The following is a 23,947-nucleotide window of genomic DNA, read 5'->3' as shown; positions in this document are numbered from 1 at the left end:
TTTTTTTTTTTTTTTTTTTTTTAAGCAAAGAATATGTGGAAAAATTCTTCTTGAAAGATTAGAGTTCTTGGTTTTAAGACTTCTTCCCCTATTTTTAAAGGTCAACTTTGAAACCATAAATGGTTGACTCTCAAACTATTTTTAAGGCAAAATGGCACCAGGATTAATTGTCAGTTTCTTTGCCCTAAGCAAACTGTCCTAGCCTAGTTTTAGATCCCTGAAGACTGGTTGGTTGTGGAAATCCTGACAGGAGCTTAATTCTGGAGACATTACTGGGTAGCACTGAATTAAGTTTTCCTGGAAAGGCTTTATATTAAATTGATATCTTGCATTTGTGGAAGACCATTTTAGACCCTAAATAAACTTGTTACTAATACAAAAATCCCATTTTTGGGGGGGCACCTGGGTGGCTCAGTCATTTGGGCATCCAACTCTTGATTTTTGGCTCAGATCATGGTCTCATGATTGTGAGATTGAGCCCCATGTCAGGCTTTGTGCTCGGTGGCTGCTTAAGAGTCTCTCTCTCCCTGTACTCCTCTCTCCCCTTTCCCAATGCATGTGTGCATGTTTACTCTCTCAAATAGATAAATAAATCTTTATTTGTATTTACTTTTTAAAAAGATTTTATTTGACAGAGTGCAAGAGAACACAAGCAGGGGGAGTGGCAGAGGGAGAGGAAGAAGCAGGCTCCCTCCCAAGCAGGGAGCCTGATATGGGGCTTGATCCCAGGACTCTGGGATGATGACCTGAGTGAAGGCAGACGCTTAACCGACTGAACCACCCAGGTGCCCTTAAATCTTTTTTTAAAAATACCATTTTGAGAAAACTTAAAAACTTTTTTTTTTTAATATTTAGAGAGAGAGACCATGGGCAGAGGGAGGGACAAAGGGAGAGGGAAACTCTCAAGCAGACTCTTTGCTGAGCTCTGAGCCCAACATGGGGCTCAATCCCATGACCTCGAGATCATGATCTGAGCCAAAGTCAAGAATCAGGCACTTAGCCAACTGAACCACCCAGGCCCCTGAAATTTTGCTTTTAAATAGAATTGTTTAGATAGACATGGAGTGTTAGGAATAATCATCAACTTAGTTTTAAACATTTTTATTTATTGAACATGGAATCAAACTTTTTTATTGAGCCCACATTCAACCTGATGGTTGAATGGTGAGCCCACAACAACCTGAAATTGTTTCATGTGCTTGATATTCCAAATTCCACTCAGAAATGTTGAAATGAATGTTTTTATTTTCTTCTTCGTGTTTTTTGTTTTGTGTTTAAAGATGATTCCTATACTGCTAATATTGTCACCTCATTCTGGACTTTCTTTTTTATTTATTTATTTATTTATTTATTTGACAGACAGAGATCACAAGTAGGCAGAGCAGCAGGCAGAGAGAGGCGGGGAAGCAGGCTCCCTGCTGAGCAGAGAGCCCGATGTGGGGCTCGATCCCAAGACCCTGGGATCATGACCTGAGTCGAAGTCAGAGGCTTAACCCACTGAGCCACCCAGGCGCCCCTCATTCTGGACTTTCTTTACATCAGAAGCCTTCACCTTTTCAGTTGGTCATCTACTTTAATGAAGTTATTTGGGACATATTATTGAACGTTTGAGATTGATGCTTTCAAAGACAACATTTTCAAAAAATTATTTTGAGTGTTTACTTGTTCAACCAATTTATTAAGTAACTTTGCCAGGAACCTTGCTGATTCTTAGGAATATAGTGATTAGTGGTTTCACACTTTGCTGTTGAATGGACTCGGGGTGATTGATTTTGTAAATAATTATTGCTCATTCATGTTGTGCAAGGTACTCTTCTAGGCACTGGGGGTACAACAGCGAGCAAGATGGTTGGCCCCTCAATTGCAAAGTTGACCTGAATCAGGTAACTTCAGGGGGCTTTTCATTTATAAGAACACATGCCAGGATCTTTTGATAGAGAATGATGAGGGGGGTGGGGTGAGACAGCATTAGCTAGAGATACCAGGGACGGCCTTACTGAAGAGGTGCCCAATGAACACAGGCCAGGATGAGGAGAACGAACCAACCAGACATCAAAAAGCCAGTGATGGTGTGTTCTGGTCAAGAAGAGCAGCAAGTGGCACAACCCTGATGTTCTTTTTTGTGCTTGGGGTGGCTAAGGGCCAGCACGGTAACCCGGGAGCTGGAATGCAATGGGAGAGAGAAGGGGCAGGAGAGGCGCTTGGGAGGGCTCAGGTCATTGTAGGGGCTTAGGAGCCATGGAAGGAGTTTGAATTTTATTCTGAAAGTGTGATTCAGTCTGGCAGGTAATAATACCTTTATAGTTGGTTTAATGGTCCCAAGTGTTCCAGTGTGCTTTTCCCCTCTATTTTAACCTCCCTGCATGCCGCAGAGATACCACTGTTGGACAGATGAAGAAGCAAAATCCATAGGAATTAGGTGACAGGGTTGAGATGGTGTAGCTGGTGAGTGGCATGAATCCCAACTTGAGCTTTTAGACCCTATCTGCCGCCTTCCTGCTTTATATTCTTTGGTTTTGATTCTGTGAGCACCAGGGGTAGTGAAAGGGGCAATTAAGAGGACTTCAAGCCTACTCAGTCCAGTGTCGGGTGTTCCATTTCTTCTGGGGTTGAGGCATGTGATACCTAGCAGTTAAAGCCTTGGCTGAGAGAATAAGGCAGCGATCCGAAGTCAGCCTATCTGATTCAGGCGGTCATCTAGTTCAGGAAATGTTCTGTGGTGATTTATACTTGGGATCTGGCCAGGTAAGTCCTGTGCACCTTAAAACTGCCTTCTTTTAGATCCTGTTGGCCATATTCTAGATTTCCCCAAATCTTGAGGCTTGGGAACCAAAAGGAAATTGGGTAGTGGTGAGCTCGGCAAGCATTATATTCACGTACTTCACAGCAAGGGAAGCAGAAGGAACACCCCGCGAAGCACAAAATACTTATTTCAGGGGCTCCTGGCTGGCTCAGTCGGTAAAGTATGTGACTCTTGGTCTCAGGCTCATGAGTTTGAGCCCCACATTCAGGTAGACTTAATACAAAATATATGTATTATTTGATTGTATTCCTTTGCAGTCATACTTCATGTGATGGAGTTTGGGGAGATGTTATGTGAAATGGATGAACTTAAGGGTGCCTGGGTGGCTTAGTCAGTTAGGCATCTGCCTTCAGCTCGGGTCATGACCTCTGGGTCCTAGGATCAGGCCCCATGTCAGGCTTCCTGGTCAGTAGGGAATCTGCTTCTCTCTCTCTCAAAATCTTAAAAAAAAAAAAAAAAAGATGAACTTAAATTTAAAAATGAAGGCTGGAAACACTGTTTGACTTTAAGTATAACCCCCTTCTATAAAACCTCTCCTCTAAACTAGAGCAGGACTTCATGAAATGGTACTGAAGCATAATAGTCACGTTTTTTTTTGTGTTTGAGCCTTAGGTTTTGAACCTTTATTTTGGGAGAAAATTATTTACCTTTACAAATGCAGGGAGAACATCCTAATTGGCATAATTGGTGCTGCTCACAAAGTAACTTTTTGTGAGAGCCAGTGGTAATCTGTAAAAATCCAGTATGTTTGGTACAACAGGTCTTCTGATTGGCGGAAGCGGATAGACCTCTTTTGGAACACTCTCTTGTGGTTAATAAAATTAACCTCTTTGTTTGGCTTTCCAGTTTTGATGATTTCCTGTTCCCTCCTTTTATTTTTAGGGGATCGTTGAAAACTTTTGTTCATACGGTCCATCTGTTACAGAAACAGACTGATCTGGGGTCCCTGCCCGTAGCCGATGTACTGTATAGGTAAGCTATCACTTTGGCTCCTTATCCACCGCCCCCCACCCCATAAGGAAGATCTGTGCATAAAGCCTTTCAATAGGTAAATTGCTAAACTTACCAATGAGTGATTCATATTTTAAAACAAGTGTATTGTCATATTCATCTTAATAATTTTGTTTGTGTTCTCTTCCTTCTTTGAAAGTGTTCCTAGAGTATACTAATTCTCATTTTTTATTTTGTAGGTTTTTAAAAAAATGTAATAGCTTATAATGAATTATTATAGATTTTAAGGTATGTTAAGGTATAAAGGAGAAACTGAAAATCATTCATAATCTCATTATCAGAAGATAACCACTCCTAATGTTTTGATATGTGCCTCCTAATTGATACCCTACCCCCATCCCACGCGTATATAAAACCTATACATTTTACACATAGCTGTACTTTTATTATGACATCCCTGTAAGCATGGCTTTATAATTTTTAAATTTAAAAGTGTGAATATTTATTCCAGATGCAGATTTGCATAAACCTATTTTAGTTGTCTGATCTGTAAGATGACTTTCATTTTCTCGCTGAAATGGATGGTCTCTGTGTCTTTGATTCTCCCATCTCCTCATCTTTAGGCTGTTGCTTTTGGAAGGGGGGCCTGGATCCCCGTCCTGTTTGCTCGGTGGCAAACACATAGTATCATGGGGGTATGAAGACATGTTGCCTGCGCCAGATAGCAACACTGGCTCCAGTTCTGAAAATAAAGGTAATGTAGGGGTTTTTGCTCCTGTGACTGAATTGAAGACGTGAAAAGAGTGGTTTTTAGATCATTGTGGCAACTGATTTAGATAAAACTGTGTTCCTTTTCATTAAAAGCTCTAGGTTCCTATACAGTATGTTCTTTGTCTGCTTTATCAGTAAAAGTGTAAAAGCTGATACTCAGTGAGGTAAGAAAATGGATAGGTTCTGCTATCGCAAGGAAAAGGTATCATCCATATACTTTAGCCAAGGAGGCATGAATTACTTAAGTTGACTCCTGGGTATTTGTGTTTGAGCCTGGGAGCCTCAGGTTGAATTTTTCTATCTGTAAACAGAATATCAGGTCTTGCTGCCTGAGCCTCATGCTGTTTCCCTTAGTGATGTATTAGGAGTGTTTTGAGAAACCCTCCCACCCTAAAAACCAAAAAAAAGAGAGAGAGAGAGAGATTGTTCAAAGGAGCATGAATCAAGTATTCCCATGATCTGCATTAAAATGTTCTTAGTTTTCATGAGTATTCCATACCAGTTCATTCTGATTTCCGTGAAAACGGCAGCAGCCCTCTTAATTGTCCTTCACTTGCCTGGCCTGTGGGATGGAGGAGGGCCTCTCCATTTTGCGGGGCGAATGTACCGAGTGGTGCCACGGCCCGGCAGGCCAGCCGCTTCCGGGCAGTGTGCGCGCTGCCGCTCCCACCTTGGAGTTGCAGGCTTGCCAGGAGTCCACTCTGCTCACAAACCTGTGAACTGTTGTAATTGCTGTCATGACTGTATCATTAAACATTGCATAACTGATGAAATAGGAATTTAAAACCCCCCAGGAAATTGTTTCTAAAACATTCAGTTTTCTTATGGAAAGACTCAAAATGAATCTCTTAAGAAATTGACATTAATTATGTATGGGATTCAGAGCCTCCTCTGCCCACCTTTCCATTTAGAACTGTTGATGGGGGCAGACTTCTGGGGCAACCAGAAGGGCATGGGGTGCAGTCTAAGCAGCTGACCACTTGTGCACCCTTTATCCCGGGGCCTGTGTCTGCTCATGTCCACTGTTGTAAGAAATAGTCACATGAGCGAGTAAGAGGAACTGGTGAGACTTTTGGATATGACACGACTAGAGTCCGTGGGAGAAGCAAAAAAGCCTGCAACTGCAATACCCAACAAGTTCTTAAACATCATAGGCCGAAAGTGACCTCTTCAAACAAAATCAAAATCCCTTTGTTTTCTCCTTTTTACTTCAATATCTCCCTCGGAGTAGTTTCTTACTGAGGACGATGGTGTTAAGCTTATCTACTTGTTTTTCACTCTCTTGTACTTTTTGTTTTGCTTCCACCTAGAGAGTCTTTTTCTTTTCTTTTCTTTTCTTTTTTTAAGATTTTATTTATTTATTTGACAGACAGAGATCACAAGTAGACAGAGAGGTAGGCAGAGAGGAAGGGAAGCAGGCTCTCCACTGAGCAGAGAGCCCGATGCGGGGCTCGATCCCAGGACCCTGAGATCATGACCTGAGCCGAAGGCAGAGGCTTAACCCACTGAGCCACCCAGGCGCCCCTTCTTTTTCTTTTCTTTTTAAGATTTTATTTATTTGAGAGAAGAGAGCAAGAGAGCGCATAAGTAGGGGGAGGGGCAGAGGGAGAAGCCGGCTCCCCACTGAGCAGAGAGCCCCATGCAGGGCTTGATCCCCGTGACTCTGGGATCATGACCTGAGCCAAAGGCAGATGCTTAACCACTGAGCCACCCAGGCGCCCTGAGAATATTTTTCTTATTTTCATAAAAAGTAATCTTATTCTTAATATGGAAACATTCGACAGATATAGAAGTTGAGCGAATGCTTTAGTCAACAATACGTACTGGTCACTCAGCTTCAGCAAGTATCAAGTCGGGGCCAATCTTGTTTAATCTGTCACTTTGACTCCCACCCCTTGTCAGACGTCTCAGAAGGCCTTGAGCCTCCATCTAAAGAAGGGTGAATAAATGGATATTTATGTTGCAAGTTAAAATATTTGAGGGAAATTAATGTTTTAGAAATGATTACAACTACTGATTGCTCAAAAAACCGTTAAAGTTCCAGTGGTCTTGAATTAGTAAACTGAATTCTTAACAGTATACTCACTAATATGAGTGCTGTGGTGTGGATTTCCTTTAATATGATAAGTGGTAGCCAAACGTAGTGAAAGGATCATGAAAATACTGAAAGTTTTATAAGCTTTCTTTTTAAGATCGATTCTTTAGAAGGTAAGTTAGTAAACCATTTAATTGTTCTTTAGAATGATACTGTTTGTTTTAGCTGGCGGAGGATATAGCTAAGGGGAAACCTAGTGGCTGGATGGGAAGTCCCCAGAAGCAGATCTAAGTTCCATGTATTTCATTGGTATGATAACATAATACCATTTGCCATTTCTGGAGCTTTGACTTTGTAGCAGCGAGCATATGGGTGTTTACTTGCCTTACTTCATTTAACCATCACGGTGACTCTTGAGGTACATATTATCCTCATCTTATGGGCGAAGAAACTGAAGTTCAAAAAGGCCTAAGGTCAACTAATAAGTGCCCAAGGCTCTTAAAAGCTCACCTTTTAAACTACAGAATCATTAGTGAAAGTACTGTAGTCCTAGTCCTTTCCAGCCAGAATTAAGAACGCATAAATTTGACGTTTTTGCTATTCAAAAAAGAAGAAGAAAATTTGGGGCAGGCAGAACCAGGTTCTCCTGCTAGTATCTCTCTGACCCCTTTCGCTGATCTTGGTTCCTGATCCCACATGCATTTTGAATGTTTGATTTGGGGGTTGGAGCCGTCTTTCCTGGAAGTCACATTGAAGCACTTATTTTAGAGGTGGGAGATTTTCTCTTACCCCACCTCCTAATGGCTTTTTCACTAGAAAAAGCACGTTTATAATTTCACTAGAAAAAAGCATGTATATAATTTACCTGTGAAAAAACGATTTCAGATGCTGACTTGGGGCGCTGTCTCACGGCAGATGGTCTTTACCTGTATACTACTAACTCAGTTGGAAGAGGAGTAAGCAAATTGGGGTCTGGATTACATGGTACTCTCAGGTCAGTTGCATGGAACTTGCTGAATGATTTGGCTGGAACATTTCCTTCCTTCCATAAATCTCTATGAAGAAGACACCTGGGAGGCATACTCCCTCCCCACCCCACCCCCCACCCAAGACTGACTAGTAACTAAATAAGTGTAAAACTTCATGTAATTCGGGTTTTCTTGCATTAGTAGACTCTTGTTCTGTTAATGCATTTCGGCTTTGTTTTGACTCTAAAGAGCTTGGTAGCCCTCAGGTCATTGTTTCTAGCCAGAAATTCCTCTGTGATCAGAATTACTATAATATTAGTGATTTCTCCATGTTGATGAATGGACTTTTTTCTAGTTAAGTCTCTTTGTGGCTGGATTTCACATTGGATTAACAGTGCTTTGCAGTTGGGATATATTAATCATTCTTTGAATTGCCGCCAAAAGAAACCACAATTTGAGATCCTTATATATATTTAATTAGACCTATTCCCCAACTTTTTCTCCTCTCTAATTTGTTGTGGAAAAGTAATATTGGCTCTAGTTCGTCAGCTGCAAAATGTTGATGTAATATATTTATTCTCCGTTAGATACTTTGCACACTTAGCCGTTTTAAAAATTAGGTGGAAAATGTCTGTTGTAGCACATTGTGTGGTTTCGAACACTGCCTTTTTTTCCTTCTCCGCAGAGGTTTTGTGTACTGCCGGAACGAGGAGCTGGAGCCAGGATGGGTTGCTTTTGGTAGCGGCATTCTTCTCCACCGGCCTGTTTCTTTTGATAATAAACCTCACTCCCTTTTCCAGGTCATTGACCAGAATACCCTTCAGGTAAAAAGAAAACCAAGACATTGTCTTTTTATATTCTGGAGACAGTGAGGGAAGTTGCTGACCTCATCAGGAGTAAGAACACCGCTGATACAGTTTTCCTGACATAGTGGCATCCTTAGAATTGTCCTCATTTAGGCATTCTGTATTTTTCTGATATCTTAGAGTTTCCCCACATGGTCTGCATGAATGTGCTCTCTAAGAGTTTCTAAGTCCATCAACAAATTTTTGTGATCAAAAAAAAAATTCTAGAGAGTCAAAGATGGTAGACGCACTAGCTACCTTTTTTTTTTTTTTTTCTTTTGCCAGATCTATTTTGGGAAGGCATCATTTCCTTATTTGATTTCCTCTAAACAGCCTTTCTGTGGTAATGGGAGCCCTGAAATGAATTTGGATAAAATCATTACGTGTTAGGGATTCAGAGCTCATCTTTAGTGCTTCCAAACATAGTCTGTGCCGGCGCTTGCTGCATCACGTTCCAGTCCCCTGCTCTTGTCTCTTCCCCACTACCATGCATCCCTTTAAGTCTGGACCCTGTCTTACCTATCCGTGTGTGCTTAGAATGGAGCACGGTGCCCAGCATTGGATTGGTGATGTTAATAGTAACTGTCCTTTATCAGTGTCTCTGTACCGGGCCCTGGTCTAGGCAATTTCCATACACTCTCTGTGAGGTGGAACAATGGCAGTTTTGTCTTGCAGAGGAGGCAGCTGAGGCTAGGCTTATTGTAAGCACTCTGCAAGGTTATCCTTTATGTTGAATGAAAGAATGTAGCTCCAACCTTAAGGGACTTGCCCAAGGCCGCACAATAATGGCAGCATAAGAACTTGAACCCATGGTTCTCAGCACCCGAGCTCAAGCTTTTTACATTACTCCTTTCTGCCTTTCAACCAAAGATGAACTGCCTGGTTAGAGTTCCCATTCGTGGAGTGCTGTCCCATGCAAGACTTCAGTGGAATGTTGTGTCTCCTTTGTCTGTCACTCAACTATACCTTTCCTGGTGAACGGGAACTGTGTCTTATTCACTGTTGTATCTCCAAAACACACAGTAGCTGCTTAGTAATTGTTAGATGAATAAAAAGAACAAATTGACAAATAAATGCCCAATTGACCTCATTTTTTTTTAAAGATTTTATTATTTGAGGGGTGCCTGGGTGGCTCAGTGGGTTAAAGCCTCTCCCTTTGGCTCAGGTCATCATCCCAGGGTCCTGCAATTGAGCCCCACATCAGGCTCTCTGCTCGGCAGGGAGCCTGCTTCCTCCTCTCTCTCTCTCTGCCTGCCTCTCTGCCTACTTGTGATCTCTGTCAAATAAAAAATAAGTAAAATCTTTAAAAAGAGAAAGATTTTATTTGACAGCACAAGCAGTGGTGGGGGGCATCAGGCAGAGGGAGAGGAAGAAGCAGATTCTCCGCTGAACAGGGAGCCTCATGCGGGGCTCGATCCCAGGACCCTGGGATCATGACTTGAGCTGAAGGCAGATGCTTAACTGTCACCCAGGTGCCCCTTGACTTCATTTTTTATTAATGGGGACAGACGAGAATATGTCCTATATTTATTTGAAGTAGAATTATACGCCTGGGAATTAAGCAGATGTTAAATCTTGGGACTTTTTTTTTTTAAGATTGTATTTATTTATTTGACAGAGATCACAAGTAGGAAGAGAGGCAGGCAGAGAGAGAAGGGGAAGCAGGCTCCCCGCTGAGCAGAGAGCCCGATGTGGGGCTCGATCCCAGGACCGTGGGACCATGACCCGAGCTGAAGGCAGAGGCCTTAACCCACTGAGCCACCCAGGCGCCCCAGGACATGGTTTTTATTTGAGGCAATGTCCATTTCCTCTGTTTTGTTGCAGAAACTTCGGTTTTATCTGAGAAAACCATGTTTTCACTAAGTAGGTAATGTGCATTGGAGCAATTTGGGAGTTACTCAGGCCAATCAGTAGCTGTCAACTTTCTAGATTTCCTGGCACTACAAGTTCCAAAGTGTGGTTACAGCAACTACATTACTTTTTAACTTTTCAAATAGACAAAACAAGTCTGGGGAAAAAAAATTCCTATGAAATGAGTTCAAGGGTCAGAAGTAACCTTAGGAAAATGAGTGATTCACCCCGAGAGATGAAATAACTGAAAGTGGTTCTTGCTGTTCCCAAAGGCATCTGACCTTCTCTAATTATTTTTATTTTGGGATTTTCAGTTCTGCTCCTACCCTCAGCATTTTTGAAAAACCTAGTTAGCAGTTTTCTGGGTCCCCATTTTCTCTCATTTTAAGGGCTTTTCTCTTGCAGTAAACATGAGTATGTAACTGCTCATTTAATATGAAATGTTGCAAAGCTCATTCCTTATACTGAAACTGAACGATGGTTCGTATTAGAAACACACGCCTTCGTGTCTGATACAGAGAATTGGCGGTTGTCTTTTTCCTTCCAAGGGACTTGGTGCATCTCACTAAGCCCACGTGTGCTGGGTTAGGGTCTTGCATGTGCCTTGCTTGTTTTCTTTCTCTTTTCCCCTTGTCTCCCTTCTCTGGCTTCCCTCTTGTCTTCCTTCTGCCCTCTTTTTCACTTCCTTCCATATTTATTAAATAACTGTGTTGGACTCTGAATTAGGTGCTGGGATATAAAAGTAAATAAGATACAGTCCCTATCCTTTTAAATAATAGTCTGAAATTCTTACTAAGGAAAACTTCGGACATTTCAGCAAGGACTATTTCTCTAAAGCTTTGTTTTCAATATTTGACAAAACACATGCTCAGCAGATTCTAATACTTCAGCCTCTTTTGTCTGTTGCGTGGCCCATTGAATGAATTTTTGTATTTTTGTCATGTAACTTTCATCTCTTAAAGCTAGTAGTTTTGACCAGGAAGCCTATTGAATTCTGATCTTGGACTTAATAGCATGAGTGATGAACTGATAGAATTAATAAGTTGTATGTCATGCTAATGATGTTTTCTTCCCTTTCACGACCAGGTGTGCCAGATGGTGCCAATGCCAGCCAATCATCTCCCCATTGGCAGCACCATGAGCACTGTACACCTTTCTTCAGATGGTACTTATTTCTATTGGATCTGGTCCCCTGCCAGTCTGAATGAGAAAACCCCTAAGGGACATTCTGTCTTCATGGATATTTTCGAACTTGTGGTAAGATTCACTTGCTCATTTTGTGTCTTTGCAGAGAAATTTTCTTTTGGTTTCTTTTTGTATTGGTTTACAAAGGACCTGAGAAAGTTGGGAGCATGTACAGTGTGTCTACTCTTGCCTCTAAAATGGCTTTTCTTTTGGATTTCTTTCAAGGTTTCTTTGTTTGGAGTTATGACACAGATAAAGCCAAGCTTTCTGAAGGTTAATCTGGCAACTGCATGCAGATAATAATAGTTAATGTGTAGACAGTGGGATTTTTTTTTTTTTTTTTTTTTTTTTAGATTTTATTTATTTGACAGACACAGTGAGAGGGAACACAAGTACGGGGAGTGGGAGAGGGAGAAGCAGACTCCCCGCTGAGCTTAGAACCCAACGCGGGGCTCGATCCCAGGACCCTGGGATCAGGATCCAAGCAAATGGCAGATGCCTAACGACTGAGCCACCCAGGCGCCCCAGACAGTGGGATTTTTAAGTAGAAATGGTCATGGGGCTTGATGGAAATGTGGAACTAAATTGCAGTGGCAAGACTGGGATCACAGTAGATACTGGGAGTCTCTGTGAGACAATTAAAATCATGAGAAGGCGTTTGTTCAGTAGACACTATGCACTGTGAGTCAGACAGCATTGTCTTTAGGTGGTTGGAATACAGTGATGGGCAAGCTGAACAGGAACCTTGCTCCAATGGAGCTTGTATTCCGCCTGGTGGGTGGGTTCAGGTGGTAGTGGTGGAGTGAGGAAAAAATCAAGAAGTGATCAAACCAGCAGATAAGATAATTTTGGGTAGCGAAGGAAAAGCAGTAGTTAACCAGTGAAGAAGTTGGGGAATAGGAGAGAGTAGAACATTCTAGGGAGAAGAGGCCATAGGTGCAAAGGCCCTGTGACAGGAGCAAACGTGTGTGTTTTAGGAAATGACAGTGGCCAGAGTGGCTAGAATGCACAGGAGAGAGCTTAGTATAAGAAAAGAGTAGGAGTCCTGGTGGTCTAGAATTGTACTTGTCTGCTGTGGCAGGCTGTAGCCACATGTGGCTATTTAAATTTAAATTAGAATTAAACAAAATTAAAACTTTAGTTGTTCACTCGCAATAGCCAGCTTCAGGTGCTCAGTAGCCACAGGTGACTGGCTTCTGTATTAAACATCAAAGATCTAGAACATTTCCATTGCTGAAGACCTATAAAAGAAAAAGATGCCCCAAGCCAATGTGTGACAAAACCTTTTTTAATGATGTAATTTACAGCCTCCTTCTGGGAAGAAATTCACATTCCTGGAAAAAATAAATATAACACTGAAGTAATTTTTGAATAGATTTTAGTAGGATTTAAACTTCTTCTGGGAAACCTGTCCCCTATCCGCCAGCTAATTATCAGTCAGGAGTCTAGTATCATAAAGTACATTCTCTTCTGTTTCTATCTGGTTTCTCCGTTTAATCATCATCTTTTTTATAAGATGTTCCAGCCACAGTGAGTCTTTGAATTGGTCTGCTAGAGATTGTGCTACTTGAACATGTGTTCATGATTGTCAGAAGAGCTTTTTGTTGTGGTGGTTTTTAACAGACTTACCAGCTGGCTAAATGATCTAGGTCTTTATCCTAAGTATAATGGGAAAACATTAAAGAATTTCCCCTTTCTCTGATAATGCTACTGTTAAGTTAAAAGAAAAAACCGTATCAAAGAAATACATGAATATGGACCAAAGCTTTAGGTAGCACATCCAGGCTCCTCAGGAAAAGTGAGAGTCCCTCATCTGGCCTCTGGCTGCTTCTTGTAGGTGCTCACTTTCATGGTTTCCACTTTTCCTTCTTCTGGTGGTTGCCTTCATTTCTATAAGTAAAAAACTATATTGCTGGTTTTTGATTTATGTGCATCATATATTTCTGTTATTTTCCTCCCTGCAATAGACAAGGATTTGGTCCAGTTCCTACTCTTTTCTTCTTCCTCATAATCTATTTATTTTAATTCCTCTTTTGGTTATCTTTGTAACTTGCAGTGAAACCTGTATTTCTTGTTCCTCAGCTCGAGATGTTTCTGCATCTCCCATTCCTCTTCTTTAGGAGCTGGAGATAGTATCCCTTCCTGTTCCTCAGTGGGGGCAAGCCTAGACTTGAAGTGGGTGTATGTTTAGGGGAAAACCAAGAGGAAGAGAGAGGAGTCACCCCTGCCAACCGTAGAGCGTCATGGGAATTGGAGGCGTGAGGTGTGAGTAGAGCCATGGTGCGAGGCCAACAGGCTGAAAGTTAATAAAAGGAGCTGTGCTCCCCTTTGCTGGTGTTCATGTTTGTACTCTGGCTGCCTGGGTGAAAGACTGGACTTTATTTTCTGAAGAAACTGACTCTGGAAAAAAGATCTCCATGTACGGACATTGGGGTTCATTTAAGGAAAAGGCTTGCTGCCCTAGTGAATCACCCACAAGTGAGTTCTCCAATAAGCAAGCCTCAGCCATGTGCACAGCATTGCTGCTTAGTGCTGATTAGTTTTAAAAAGAGCAGATACCAAAACAAAACAAAAAACAAACCCCTCCAAATCCATACAACCCAGAAACAAGACAAAACCAAACCCCAACCCAACAAAACCCCTAACTTTGGAGAGGTATGTGTAGAGGGGAAGAAAAAAATGCCAACATTTTTTTAAATTATTGAAGCCAGGTGATGGCCCCATGGGGGAGCTTGTTATTCTTTTGTGCACATTTAAAAAGTACCTTATTAAAAATTTAGACAACCTAGGATCTCTAGACCAATGAGGAAAGCCTCCACTATGAAAATTAAAAATCAGAAAAAGAGCCAATAGCAGTAGAATAAAACTTTCTAAACACTAACTCTGTGGACATTGAGAAGATCTTGCACTCATACAACACAAGAGGTCGGGAGAAAAGACCAGAGAATCAGCAAGAGCTCCTGGAAATGAAGACTAGGGTTGTCAACATTGAAAAAATAAAGGGGTTAAAAATAAGAAATCTCCCAGAAAGCAGGACAGAATAAAGAACAGTAAATACGGGAGAAGAGATTAAAAAAAAAAAAAAAAAAAAGAGCAATCCCTCTAAAGTCCTAGTAATAGGCATTCCAAAAAGAGAACAGAAAACAAAGAGGACTGCACGATCAAAGAGGGAATACAAGAGAAACGTCAGGCGAAAGGACCCTGGTGTCTAGATTAACTGGTCTCTGACACAGTGAACAAAAAATTCCCACATGGTGGCATATCATCCTGAAATTTCAGATGATCGGGGGTAAAGAGAAGGTTCTGAAGCTTCTAGAGATAAAATCCTGTACAAATGAGGAATAAGGAAAGCCCCCTCCTATTCAGTAGCATTATCAGACATAAAAACCGAGTAGTTCTCTCAAAATTCTGAGGGAAACTGATTTGCAGCCCAGAAGTTAGTCATGCAAAAGGTCCCTCAAGTGGGAAGACAACAAAGATATTTTTAGATCTATACTTGTACAATCAAAAGCCCATACCTGCCCTGGAGGAAACAGAAAACTAAAATAGCCTCTGTCAGTGGCACTGAATGAAAAGTTGGGGCTGAAGGAACCTGTGTTAGATTAAAGGAACAACCTTTGAATCCTTTTTGGAGTCTGTATCAAACCATTAAAAAATATTTTAGAGACTTTAGAATTTGAATATTAAATGAAACCAAGAGTTTAACTTTTTTGAAGTATGTGAATCGTGGCTCTATAAAAACGTCCACATTTTTAGAGATGTGTAGCAAAGTATTCAGAAGTAGAATTCCATGTCTGAGATCTGCTTTCAAATGCTTGAGCGAAAAAAGTGGTAGATCAAACCGCTGTGGCAGTATCTGGGTCCTAGCTGAATCCTGAAGGAGGTTCATTAGACTGTTCTCTGTTATATGTTCGAAAGTTTTGATCAAGTAAATTAAGCAACACTAGGGGCGCCTGGGTGGCTCAGTGGCTTAAAGCCTCTGCCTTCGGCTCAGGTCATGATCTCAGGGTCCTGGGATCAAGCCCCGCATCGGGCTCTCTGCGCAGCGGGGATCCTGCTTCCTCTTCTCTCTCTCTCTGCCTGCCTCTCTGCCTACTTGTGATCTCTGTCTGTCAAATAAATAAATAAAATCTTAAAAAAAAAATTAAGCAACACTAGCCGCTGGTTTAGCAGCTTCTAAAATGCTAAACACGGATCTCTGGCTTATTGCCTTTGGTACGTCTATGGGATGGAACCCTGTGTAGCCATTAGGAAGTATGAGGCGGATCTGCATAGGCCAGCTAGAAGAATTGCCAAGTTACGTTGTTGAGTGCAGAAAGGTAGGTTCAGAATACTATATTCACACTACCTGCTGTGTAATAAAAGTTGGGGGGGTGGATTCCTTCTGCAGTTGTCCTCCTGTATTAACGGCTTTCCTCTCCGTGGATCATTCACCCCAGCATACAAATACATTAGAGGATATCCTGTCTTGTAGGGAAAGAAAAACAACAAAAACAACTCCCTTGACCCATACCCACCTCCACTCTCCTATCTTTGGCTTCCCTTTACAGCCCTGCATTTGAAAACAGTTTATTCTTACTGTTTTTATGTTCTTTCCTTCCATTCAGTCTTGAGCCTGCTCTAGTCAGTCTTGTATCCTCCTCCCTCACCACCAGAACAGCTAGCTCTTCCACATTTGCCAGGGACTTGGACCTTACCGAGTTCAAGGTCAACTTCCTTGTCTTTTTACTTGACCTTTTAGCAGTATTTAATGTGGTTTATCACTCCCCCATTCCTGAAACGGTTTCACTTGGCTTGTGGGACCTCTCCTAGGACTTTCCTGCTACTGGTTGTTCCTGCTCAGCCCCGTCTTCCCTACCTCTCAACAATTATGTGCTTCGGGACCTGTTTCCAGGATGCCTTCCATCGCTGTCTGCTCTTACCCTCTGGCTGGTCTCCTACTGTCATGGAGCTTCAATGGGTGTACCTCAGTGTACTGACAGTGCTCAAATCTGCTCAGCCAGAACCTGTCCCCAGAGCTCTGGCTGCATACCGATGTGGGTGTGATATTTATATGCACAGGGTAGGAGACTTTTCCAGTTGGAAGTCTGATCATCACTGCAAGCTAAATATGCCCCCAGCCATACTCCTGATTTTATCCCAGAGCTTCTCTTCCTGGCTTTCTCTTCTCAGTTGATGGTGTCTGTGTCCTTCCACTGCTGGCCAGAGACCTTTAGTGTTACACTTGAATCCTCTTTTCCCTCCCGAACTCCATCTATAGTCAGCAAATGCTGTCTGCTCAACCTCCAAGTGGGTCCTCCTTCACCTGCTATTGTCTGCACCTAAAGCCCTCCGTCTCTCACACTGCTCTAGCCACAGCCGGCCTCCTTGCTCACCCTCAAACACACCAAGTGCACTCCCACCTCGGGGCTGTCGTGCTTTCCTCTCACAGATAACCATGAGGCTTGTTTTCACGTTTTAGATCTCTGCTCCAATAAGCACCTTATTAAAAAGACCTTCCTTAACCATTCTATAGAAAACATTTTATATGTGGGGCACCTGGGTGGCTCAGTTGGTTAAGTGACTGACTCATGATTTCAGCTCAGGTCATGTACTCTGGGTCATGGGCTCAAGCCCCATGCTGGACCCTGCACGCAGAGTGCGGAGTCTGCCTGAGATTCCCTCTCCCTCTGCTCCCCCGCCCCCGCCACTCTCATGAGTGAGCCGATCTCTCTAAGTAAAATATTTTATATGAAATTAAATCCTATCCTTTCTTATCCCTTTTACCCTGCTTTGTTTTTCTTTATGACTCATTACTATCCATTTATTTACTTGTCTGTTGACTATCTCCTTGGCCTAGAATGTCAGCCCCAGGTAGGCAGTGATTTGGATCTCTTGTTGACTGCTGTGTCGCCAGCACCTGGAACAATGCTTGGCACACAGTAGGTGTTTACAAAATATTCGTTGGATGAATGGAAGCTTCAGAAATTGGTTGCCTCAGGGCACCTGCGTAGCTCAGTTGGTTAAGTATCTGACTTCCCCTTGGGTCATGGTCCTGGGATTGAGTCCCATGTTGGGATCCCCATTCAGTGGGGAGTCTGCCTGTCCCTCTCCTTCTCCCTCCCTCCCTCTCCTTCTCCCTCCCTTCAGATACCGCTGCCCCTTTCTCTGCTGATGCTCTCTCTCTCTAAAAATTCTTTAAAAAAAAAAAAAAAAGGGTTACCTCTAGCAAGGCTTGCTTTCCATCATCTTTTTGTTTTAAAAGTTTAAAAATGGGCTTAAAAATTTTAAGTGAATTTTTAGTAATCTTTGTCAGTGTGGGGCTCAGACCCCTGACCCCAAGATCAAGAATCTCATGCTCGGGGCTCCTGGGTGGCTCAGTGGGTTGAGCCGCTGCCTTCGGCTCAGGTCATGATCTCAAGAGTCCTGGGATCGAGCCCCGCATCGGGCTCTCTGCTCTCTAGGGGAGCCTGTTTCCTTTCCTCCTCTCTCTCTGCCTGCCTCTCTGCCTGCTTGTGATCTCTCTGTCAAATAAATAAATAAAATCTTTAAAAAAAAAAAAAAAAAAAAGAATCGCATGCTCTGGGACACCTGGGTGGCTCAGTTGGTTAAGCAGCTGCCTTCGGCTCAGGTCATGATTCCAGCGTCCTGGGTTCGAGTCTCACATCGGGCTCCTTGTTCAGCAGGGAGCCTGCTTCTCCCTCTGCCTCTGCCCGCCATTCTGTCTGCCTGTGCTCTCTCTCTCTCTGACAAATAAAATCTTAAAAAAAAAAAAAAAAAATCGCATGCTCCACCAACTGGGCCAGCCGAGCACCCTCGAGTAAATTTTTATAAAAAGAAGAACTTGGTTAATAGCATTGAATTGTGTTGAGAAGTCACCATTGAAGTTGAAAGAGGTCGTTATTTGGAGAATATGGAGGCCATGGGTAGTAGCCTCAGCAAGAGCAGTGTGGGGACTCGGAGGGGTAAAGGCAGGTAGTCGTCGATTGTGGTGAAGAGGGTAAGATGAGAAGAACAGCTAATTCTCTCCAGAGGTTTATCATGAAAAAAAGAGAAAGAAGCCGGAGGTAATAGAGTAGACTGTGGGGATTGTTGAAGTATTTTTAACTTTGTTTTTAAAAATTTAAGTTATTGAACAGATAATAAAGTCATCTTCAAAACTGACATAGCCATAGCCCTCTGATGAACTGCCTTGGCCAAACCAAACCAAAAAAGTTTATTCAACCCCCCCTCCCCCATTTATTGAGGTATTACTGACAAAAAATAAACTTTTAAGGTGATGATGTGCCATATGTGTATATTGTGAAATGATTATCGGTTTCAAGTTAGTTAATATCTATCACGTCGTGTGTCTACCACATTTATGTGCATGTATGGTACCATTTAAGATATGCTCTTAATAACTTCTAAGTATACTTTGTGATTAGCTATAGTCACCATGCTGTACATTAGATCCCCAGAACTTACTCATTTTCTGAGAGTTTGTACTCTTAGACCAACATTTCCCATCTCTCTCACCCCACAGCCTCCGGCAACCACATTTTTTTGTTTCTGTGAGTTTGACCTTTTTTTGTCTTCCAAAGGGAGATCATACAGTCTTTCTCAGTCAGATTTATTCACTTAGTATAATACTCTCAAGGCCCATCCATGTAGTCACAAATGGTAGGGTTTCGTTTTTGAAAAGGCTGAAGACTAAAATTCTTTATTTTTCTGATTCATGGAAATTTTGGTTTCTAAATAGTATAAATATTTGCTGCTTAGATGTGGCTAATGGTAATTATTGGAAAGAATTAGGTTTACTATGAATTATGATTTCACCCAGAAACTTGGGAGTGCTGATAAATTTCTCTCCAAATTTAGTGATGGTTACCTTGTTTTGAATACTTTTAAAAATAGTCTATTTATATAGTTCTAAAAATTCAAATGATACAAAAGTCTCCCACCTACCTGCCTTCTAATTCATTTTCTTCCCTCCCTAGAGGCAAATAATGTTAACATGTTTTTCTGTATTCTTCCTAATATGAGCATGTACAAATACATATGCATATTTTTTCCTTTTCTGTCTTTACACACATGCTAATTTGTTATACTTTTTTTTTTAAAGTAAGCTCTGTGCCAGCGTGGGGTTTGAACTCAAAACCCCGAAATCACAAGTTGCATGCCCTACCAACTGAGCCAGCCAGGTGCCCAGTGTGGGGCTTGAACTCACAACCCTGAGATCAAGAGTCATATGTTATACACATTTCTGTACCTCATGCAAGTGAGTAGTGAGAGGGTGGTGATGGGTAAGGTCAGATAGGTAGCTGGGACCATTTCATGTAGGGCCTTGTAAAGGTATTTGGATTTTATTAGAGGGGACATGAGGAGCTCTTCAGAGTTTTGAGCAGGCTCTGATTTTAACAGTTCATGGCAACTTTTGGGTCAAGAATAAAGCAAGATTTAAAGATTCGTAAAGCAACTAAACGGCTATAGAAGAGACCATTTTTAGTTTTATAATTAGGAGACAAATCTGTATTTTTTTGAGAAGGTGCGAACGTGAGTGCAGGATGGGGGGGGGGGGGAGAGAGAGACTATTAAGCAGAGTCCATGCCCAGCATAGAGCCCCACACAGAGTTTGATCTCATGACCCTACATGACGTGAGCTGAAATCAGGAGTTGAGCACTTGACCAACTGAGCCACCCAGGTGCTCGCAGAAATTAAATAACTAAAAACCTATTTTTGGCACCTCAAATATCACCAGCTTCTTCCGTTGTCATTTCTTATGAAAAATCCTAAGTCTGATCTCCAAAATAGGTGTACTGGTATTTAGCCTCGAGGGAAAACTAAAAGATTGAGGGCTGGCTAAAATGCATAGGTAATCAGAGCAGAATCTCCCTGGCTGTGCTGGTCTCTCAAAATGAGTTCTGATTCTACTCAGAATGGAGTAGATAAGTAATCATGACATAAGGTAGACTATAGGAATATAATTAGAACAACGTAAAAAAGGGAATATAGAGAATGTTCTATCTAACAAATTATTAATATGGAACAATCTCTGACTTTGGGGGTATTTCAATTAACTGCTCAACAAACAAGCCCAAAATTGACTGCTAGCAGTAATGATTTAGAGGTTGGTGGGGCGCAGTTGGGTCGTGGTCCTTCTCTGCGTGGGGAAGCTGAGGTCACCCCTGCGGCTTTATTCAGCTTGGAGCTTGACTGGGGCTGTAATGGTCAAGACCGCCTCCCATTCTCCGGCTTTTCAAGAGCACAAGTGCTCCTTAAGCCTCTGCTTGCATAATGCTTTCTGGTGGCCAAGGCCAGAGTCAGTGTGCAGGAAACTAAATGAGGGCATGACTCCAGGCTGCATCATTCCCTGGAGCCACCAGTGTCCTAGCCTGCCACTTGGAGCCATCGGCTTTTGCAGTTCTAAGACACTTAGACTCTGGCCCTTAAGACTACGGAATAACAGAATCTTCTATAACTCCTTTCTTACCTTTTTGGAGCACATTTTTTACATCTTCTGTTTTGTGCTGAGGTCTTCCTGCCCCACATGTACACACTCTCCATAAACCACTGTTCTTCAGAGAGATTCAGTGACCATTTTATTGCTATTTTGTCCTCTTTATATCCCTTCCTAAACATATGGTCAGCATAGTAATGGGCACTCTAGGTCCCTTCCCTTTTCCCCACAGGTTTATTATTTCCTTTAAATTATGATCTGGATGACTGAGATGCCCTTCATTCATCGGTATTCATCTAGTACCTACTACTACGCTTTGTCTGGGTAGCAGGGTAACAGGCCTTTGTTTTAAAGGAGCTCACAGGAGGGTGAGGAGATAGTAAGAAACAACAAAACCATTTCAGCTAGTGATAAATAAGAGGTGAGAAAATAAAACAGGGTGAGGTGACAGTGACTGGGGGGGGAGATGGGGAGCAACTCTAGTTCACCTGGCAGATCCGGTCTTTCTAAGGAAGGACACTGGAGCTGAGACCTGAATGATAAGCACCATCCCTCCTGATGGATAGGGTGACCAAGCATCCCAGTTTGCCTGGGGCTGAGATTTCTCCGGTCATGGGACTCTTGGCGCTAAAACCAGGACAGGCCTGAGCAAACTGGAATAGTTGTTGAATCCAGGAAGGGGGAACAGCAAGTCACAAGGCCTGGAGTTAGGAGGAAGCGTGGCACTTTGGAGATGTGACAGAAGGGCAGCGTGGCCTAGAGCGTAGTGAGGAAGGGTGAACAGAAGCAGGCGGGGCTGGGAAGTCGGTGGAGGATGGACCATATGGGCCTTCATAGTAGTTTGGGTTTTATTTTAAGTGTGTTGGGAGGCTACTGCAGGGTTCTGAGACCAGAAGGCCATGGTTTCGTTTACGTTGGTGAATGATCATTGGCTGGTGTGCAGAGAGGAGAGCATGAGGGTGTCCAGGTGGAGATGGGAGGCCACATAAGAGGCTGGTTCAGTCCTCAGGCTTAGGAGGATGGTGGCCTCTGCCGGGAGGCTTCCAGGAGGGAAGCTTCTAGGCACTACAAACTCACTGCTGCTGACTCCTCTTGGGCTCTTTCCCTCCTTTCTAGATCAGTAGCTCTGCAATCCTGAAGAGCTTCTCTGCCAAGTAGAGGTTCCCAGATTTACCACTCTGCACCAAACTGCAGCCCTCTTTGCTGCCCCAGGTGCTCTGCCAGCTGCTCGGTATTTTCAAAGTACTTGAACACAATAGCATCGTTTTTTTTTTTGAAGGTCTCCATTGATTTTTCTCATGGGGCGGATTGGGTAATGCTTTTGAACGCCAAGCTTAGAGTGATTGATTTTTATCTTGGATGCCTTTGAAGGGTTCTTCTTAGAGTTGTGGGACATAAATAGAGCTCTGCTTGGTAAAGGTTGCTCTAGCCGGAGGGTGGGGGAGAACGATGTGGCTGTGTTACATTTTAGGCGACAGTAGGCTATTTGAGAGGAAATGCCGGGGAGTGGGAGGCAGTCAGAGAGGGTGGGACTGGATCTCAGTAGCAAGGACGTGTCTGTTTATAGGAACGTGGGAGTCACACCACAAAGAGGTGGGATTGGATTCAAGTGAGGACGCTGGTTTGTTTATTCAGTCAGGCATCAAGTATTTACTGCTGTCCCTTGAGAGCCGAAGATGTTTTTGGTGAACGATGCAGGCAGAATCCCTGTTTTTGGGAGCCGGCATTCCGTCGGGGTGGGGGAGGTAGAGCAAACAATAAATGAATGAATAAGATAACTTCAGAGAGCCGCAAGTGCTGTGTGGGTAACAGGACAGGGTGATGTGCTGTGGCCTGGGAAAGGGTGGAGGAGACTCTCCTTTGGATTGGTAGTCCGGAAGGTCTCTTTGAGGAGGTGATATTCTGCCTGAGACCTGAATGAGTGGAAAGAGCCAGCCACGGGAAGACCGGGGGACAGATTGTTCCAGGCAGAGGTCTTAGACACCAGAGGCTGAGTCTTATCCCAGGCAGTCTTCTGTGTAAGCAAGTGGAGACTGTGGAACCAAAAAATACGAGAGCAAGGAGGGCAGGGACTGTGTTAGTTCAGCTCACTAACAGAGTACCTTACACAGAGGTCAGTGTTCATATTAAAAAGACCCAAACCAGGATTGTGTTCTACCAAAACTGTGGAAAGAGAGCCCCAAGAAGCCTGGCAAACATAGTAGAGCCCACATGGAAGATAAGGAAGAGGTAGAAGGTTTTAGTTTCAGGTTCTATGTGGACCATCACGCATGTCCACTTGTTGGAGGAGGTGGAGTTAAGCCCTCTAAAGGGGAAGAAGAAGGGGCAAGGAAATAGAAGTAGAATTTTTGGACTCTCCAAGAAATCCTTTCTCTCATCGCTTATGAATGTGTCCTAAAGGTCTCCCCAACTCTGTGCAGCCCTCTCTGGGACCTTTCCTGGCTGTGCTTCTGAATTTGCTTGCTTTTTCTTCTTCTCTGTTACCAACCTTTCACTTTGGACTCCTTTGCTTTTTTTTGCTTCTGTTAAGCCTTGCCTCTCTGCCCTCGCATCCCCTCTTGTCTCTCTAGCCCGGAGCAGCAGGCCGGTCCCATTTTCCTTTGCTAGTGGCATCGGTCTCTGGGGCCTCTGCCAGATCCAGGAGCTTGGGTTTAGAAGGGGACAGGGAGATGCAGAAGCATGAGATGTAATTTGCGATGTTCACCAGTGAATGGAAGTGGAGAAAAGGGAGGGTGCTTGAGTGGGCCGCCAAGGTCTTGTTTAAGGTCTGTGTATACTTGAAACCAGCAAGAAGGAAGACATTAGGGAGACTGACGATAACAGGGCAGAAGGGAGTTAATTAAGGGAGCAGTTAGGAGGCAGAATCGGAAGAGTTAACCTTAAACTGCAGGAGGCGAATGCACTTCTTCCTCTGAATTCAGAGGAAAAGAAGGATAAATGAGGCTGGGTACAGATACTTGAGTTGGAAGAGAGATGGGTGGGAGCAGCCTCCAGGAAGTGGTCTGGATCTTTTCAGCAGGAAAGCCAGCTAGGTACTCTGCTGAAAGTCAAGCTTGAAATTGAAGGAATTTTGGAATCCCCACTGCAGAGATTGTGTTGGCGAATCAAGTGTTGAAGGA

At 42.9% G+C, this 23,947-nt stretch overlaps 1 protein-coding gene across 6 annotated transcripts in view; it reads left to right on the top strand.

Annotated features, from left to right (window-relative positions):
• LOC111156404 (HECT domain E3 ubiquitin protein ligase 4) overlaps nucleotides 1-23,947 on the top strand; it is a 183,678-nt gene that overhangs the window by 54,619 nt on the left and 105,112 nt on the right. For all 6 annotated transcript variants that reach the window (XM_022517273.1, XM_022517269.1, XM_022517271.1 and 3 more), the window contains exons 3-7: nucleotides 3,686-3,775; nucleotides 4,378-4,508; nucleotides 7,446-7,554; nucleotides 8,214-8,352; nucleotides 11,311-11,481. In XM_022517273.1, coding sequence (XP_022372981.1) covers nucleotides 3,686-3,775; nucleotides 4,378-4,508; nucleotides 7,446-7,554; nucleotides 8,214-8,352; nucleotides 11,311-11,481 — 640 coding nt within the window. The remainder of the gene's footprint in view (nucleotides 1-3,685; nucleotides 3,776-4,377; nucleotides 4,509-7,445; nucleotides 7,555-8,213; nucleotides 8,353-11,310; nucleotides 11,482-23,947) is intronic.

This window comes from Enhydra lutris, unplaced genomic scaffold (genome assembly GCF_002288905.1).
Source record: "Enhydra lutris kenyoni isolate GAN:26980312 unplaced genomic scaffold, ASM228890v2 scaffoldscaffold46, whole genome shotgun sequence".
NCBI classification, from domain to species: Eukaryota; Metazoa; Chordata; class Mammalia; order Carnivora; family Mustelidae; genus Enhydra; species Enhydra lutris.
Note: the sequence above shows the minus strand (reverse complement) of the source record. Positions and strands in the feature narration are given on the sequence as shown.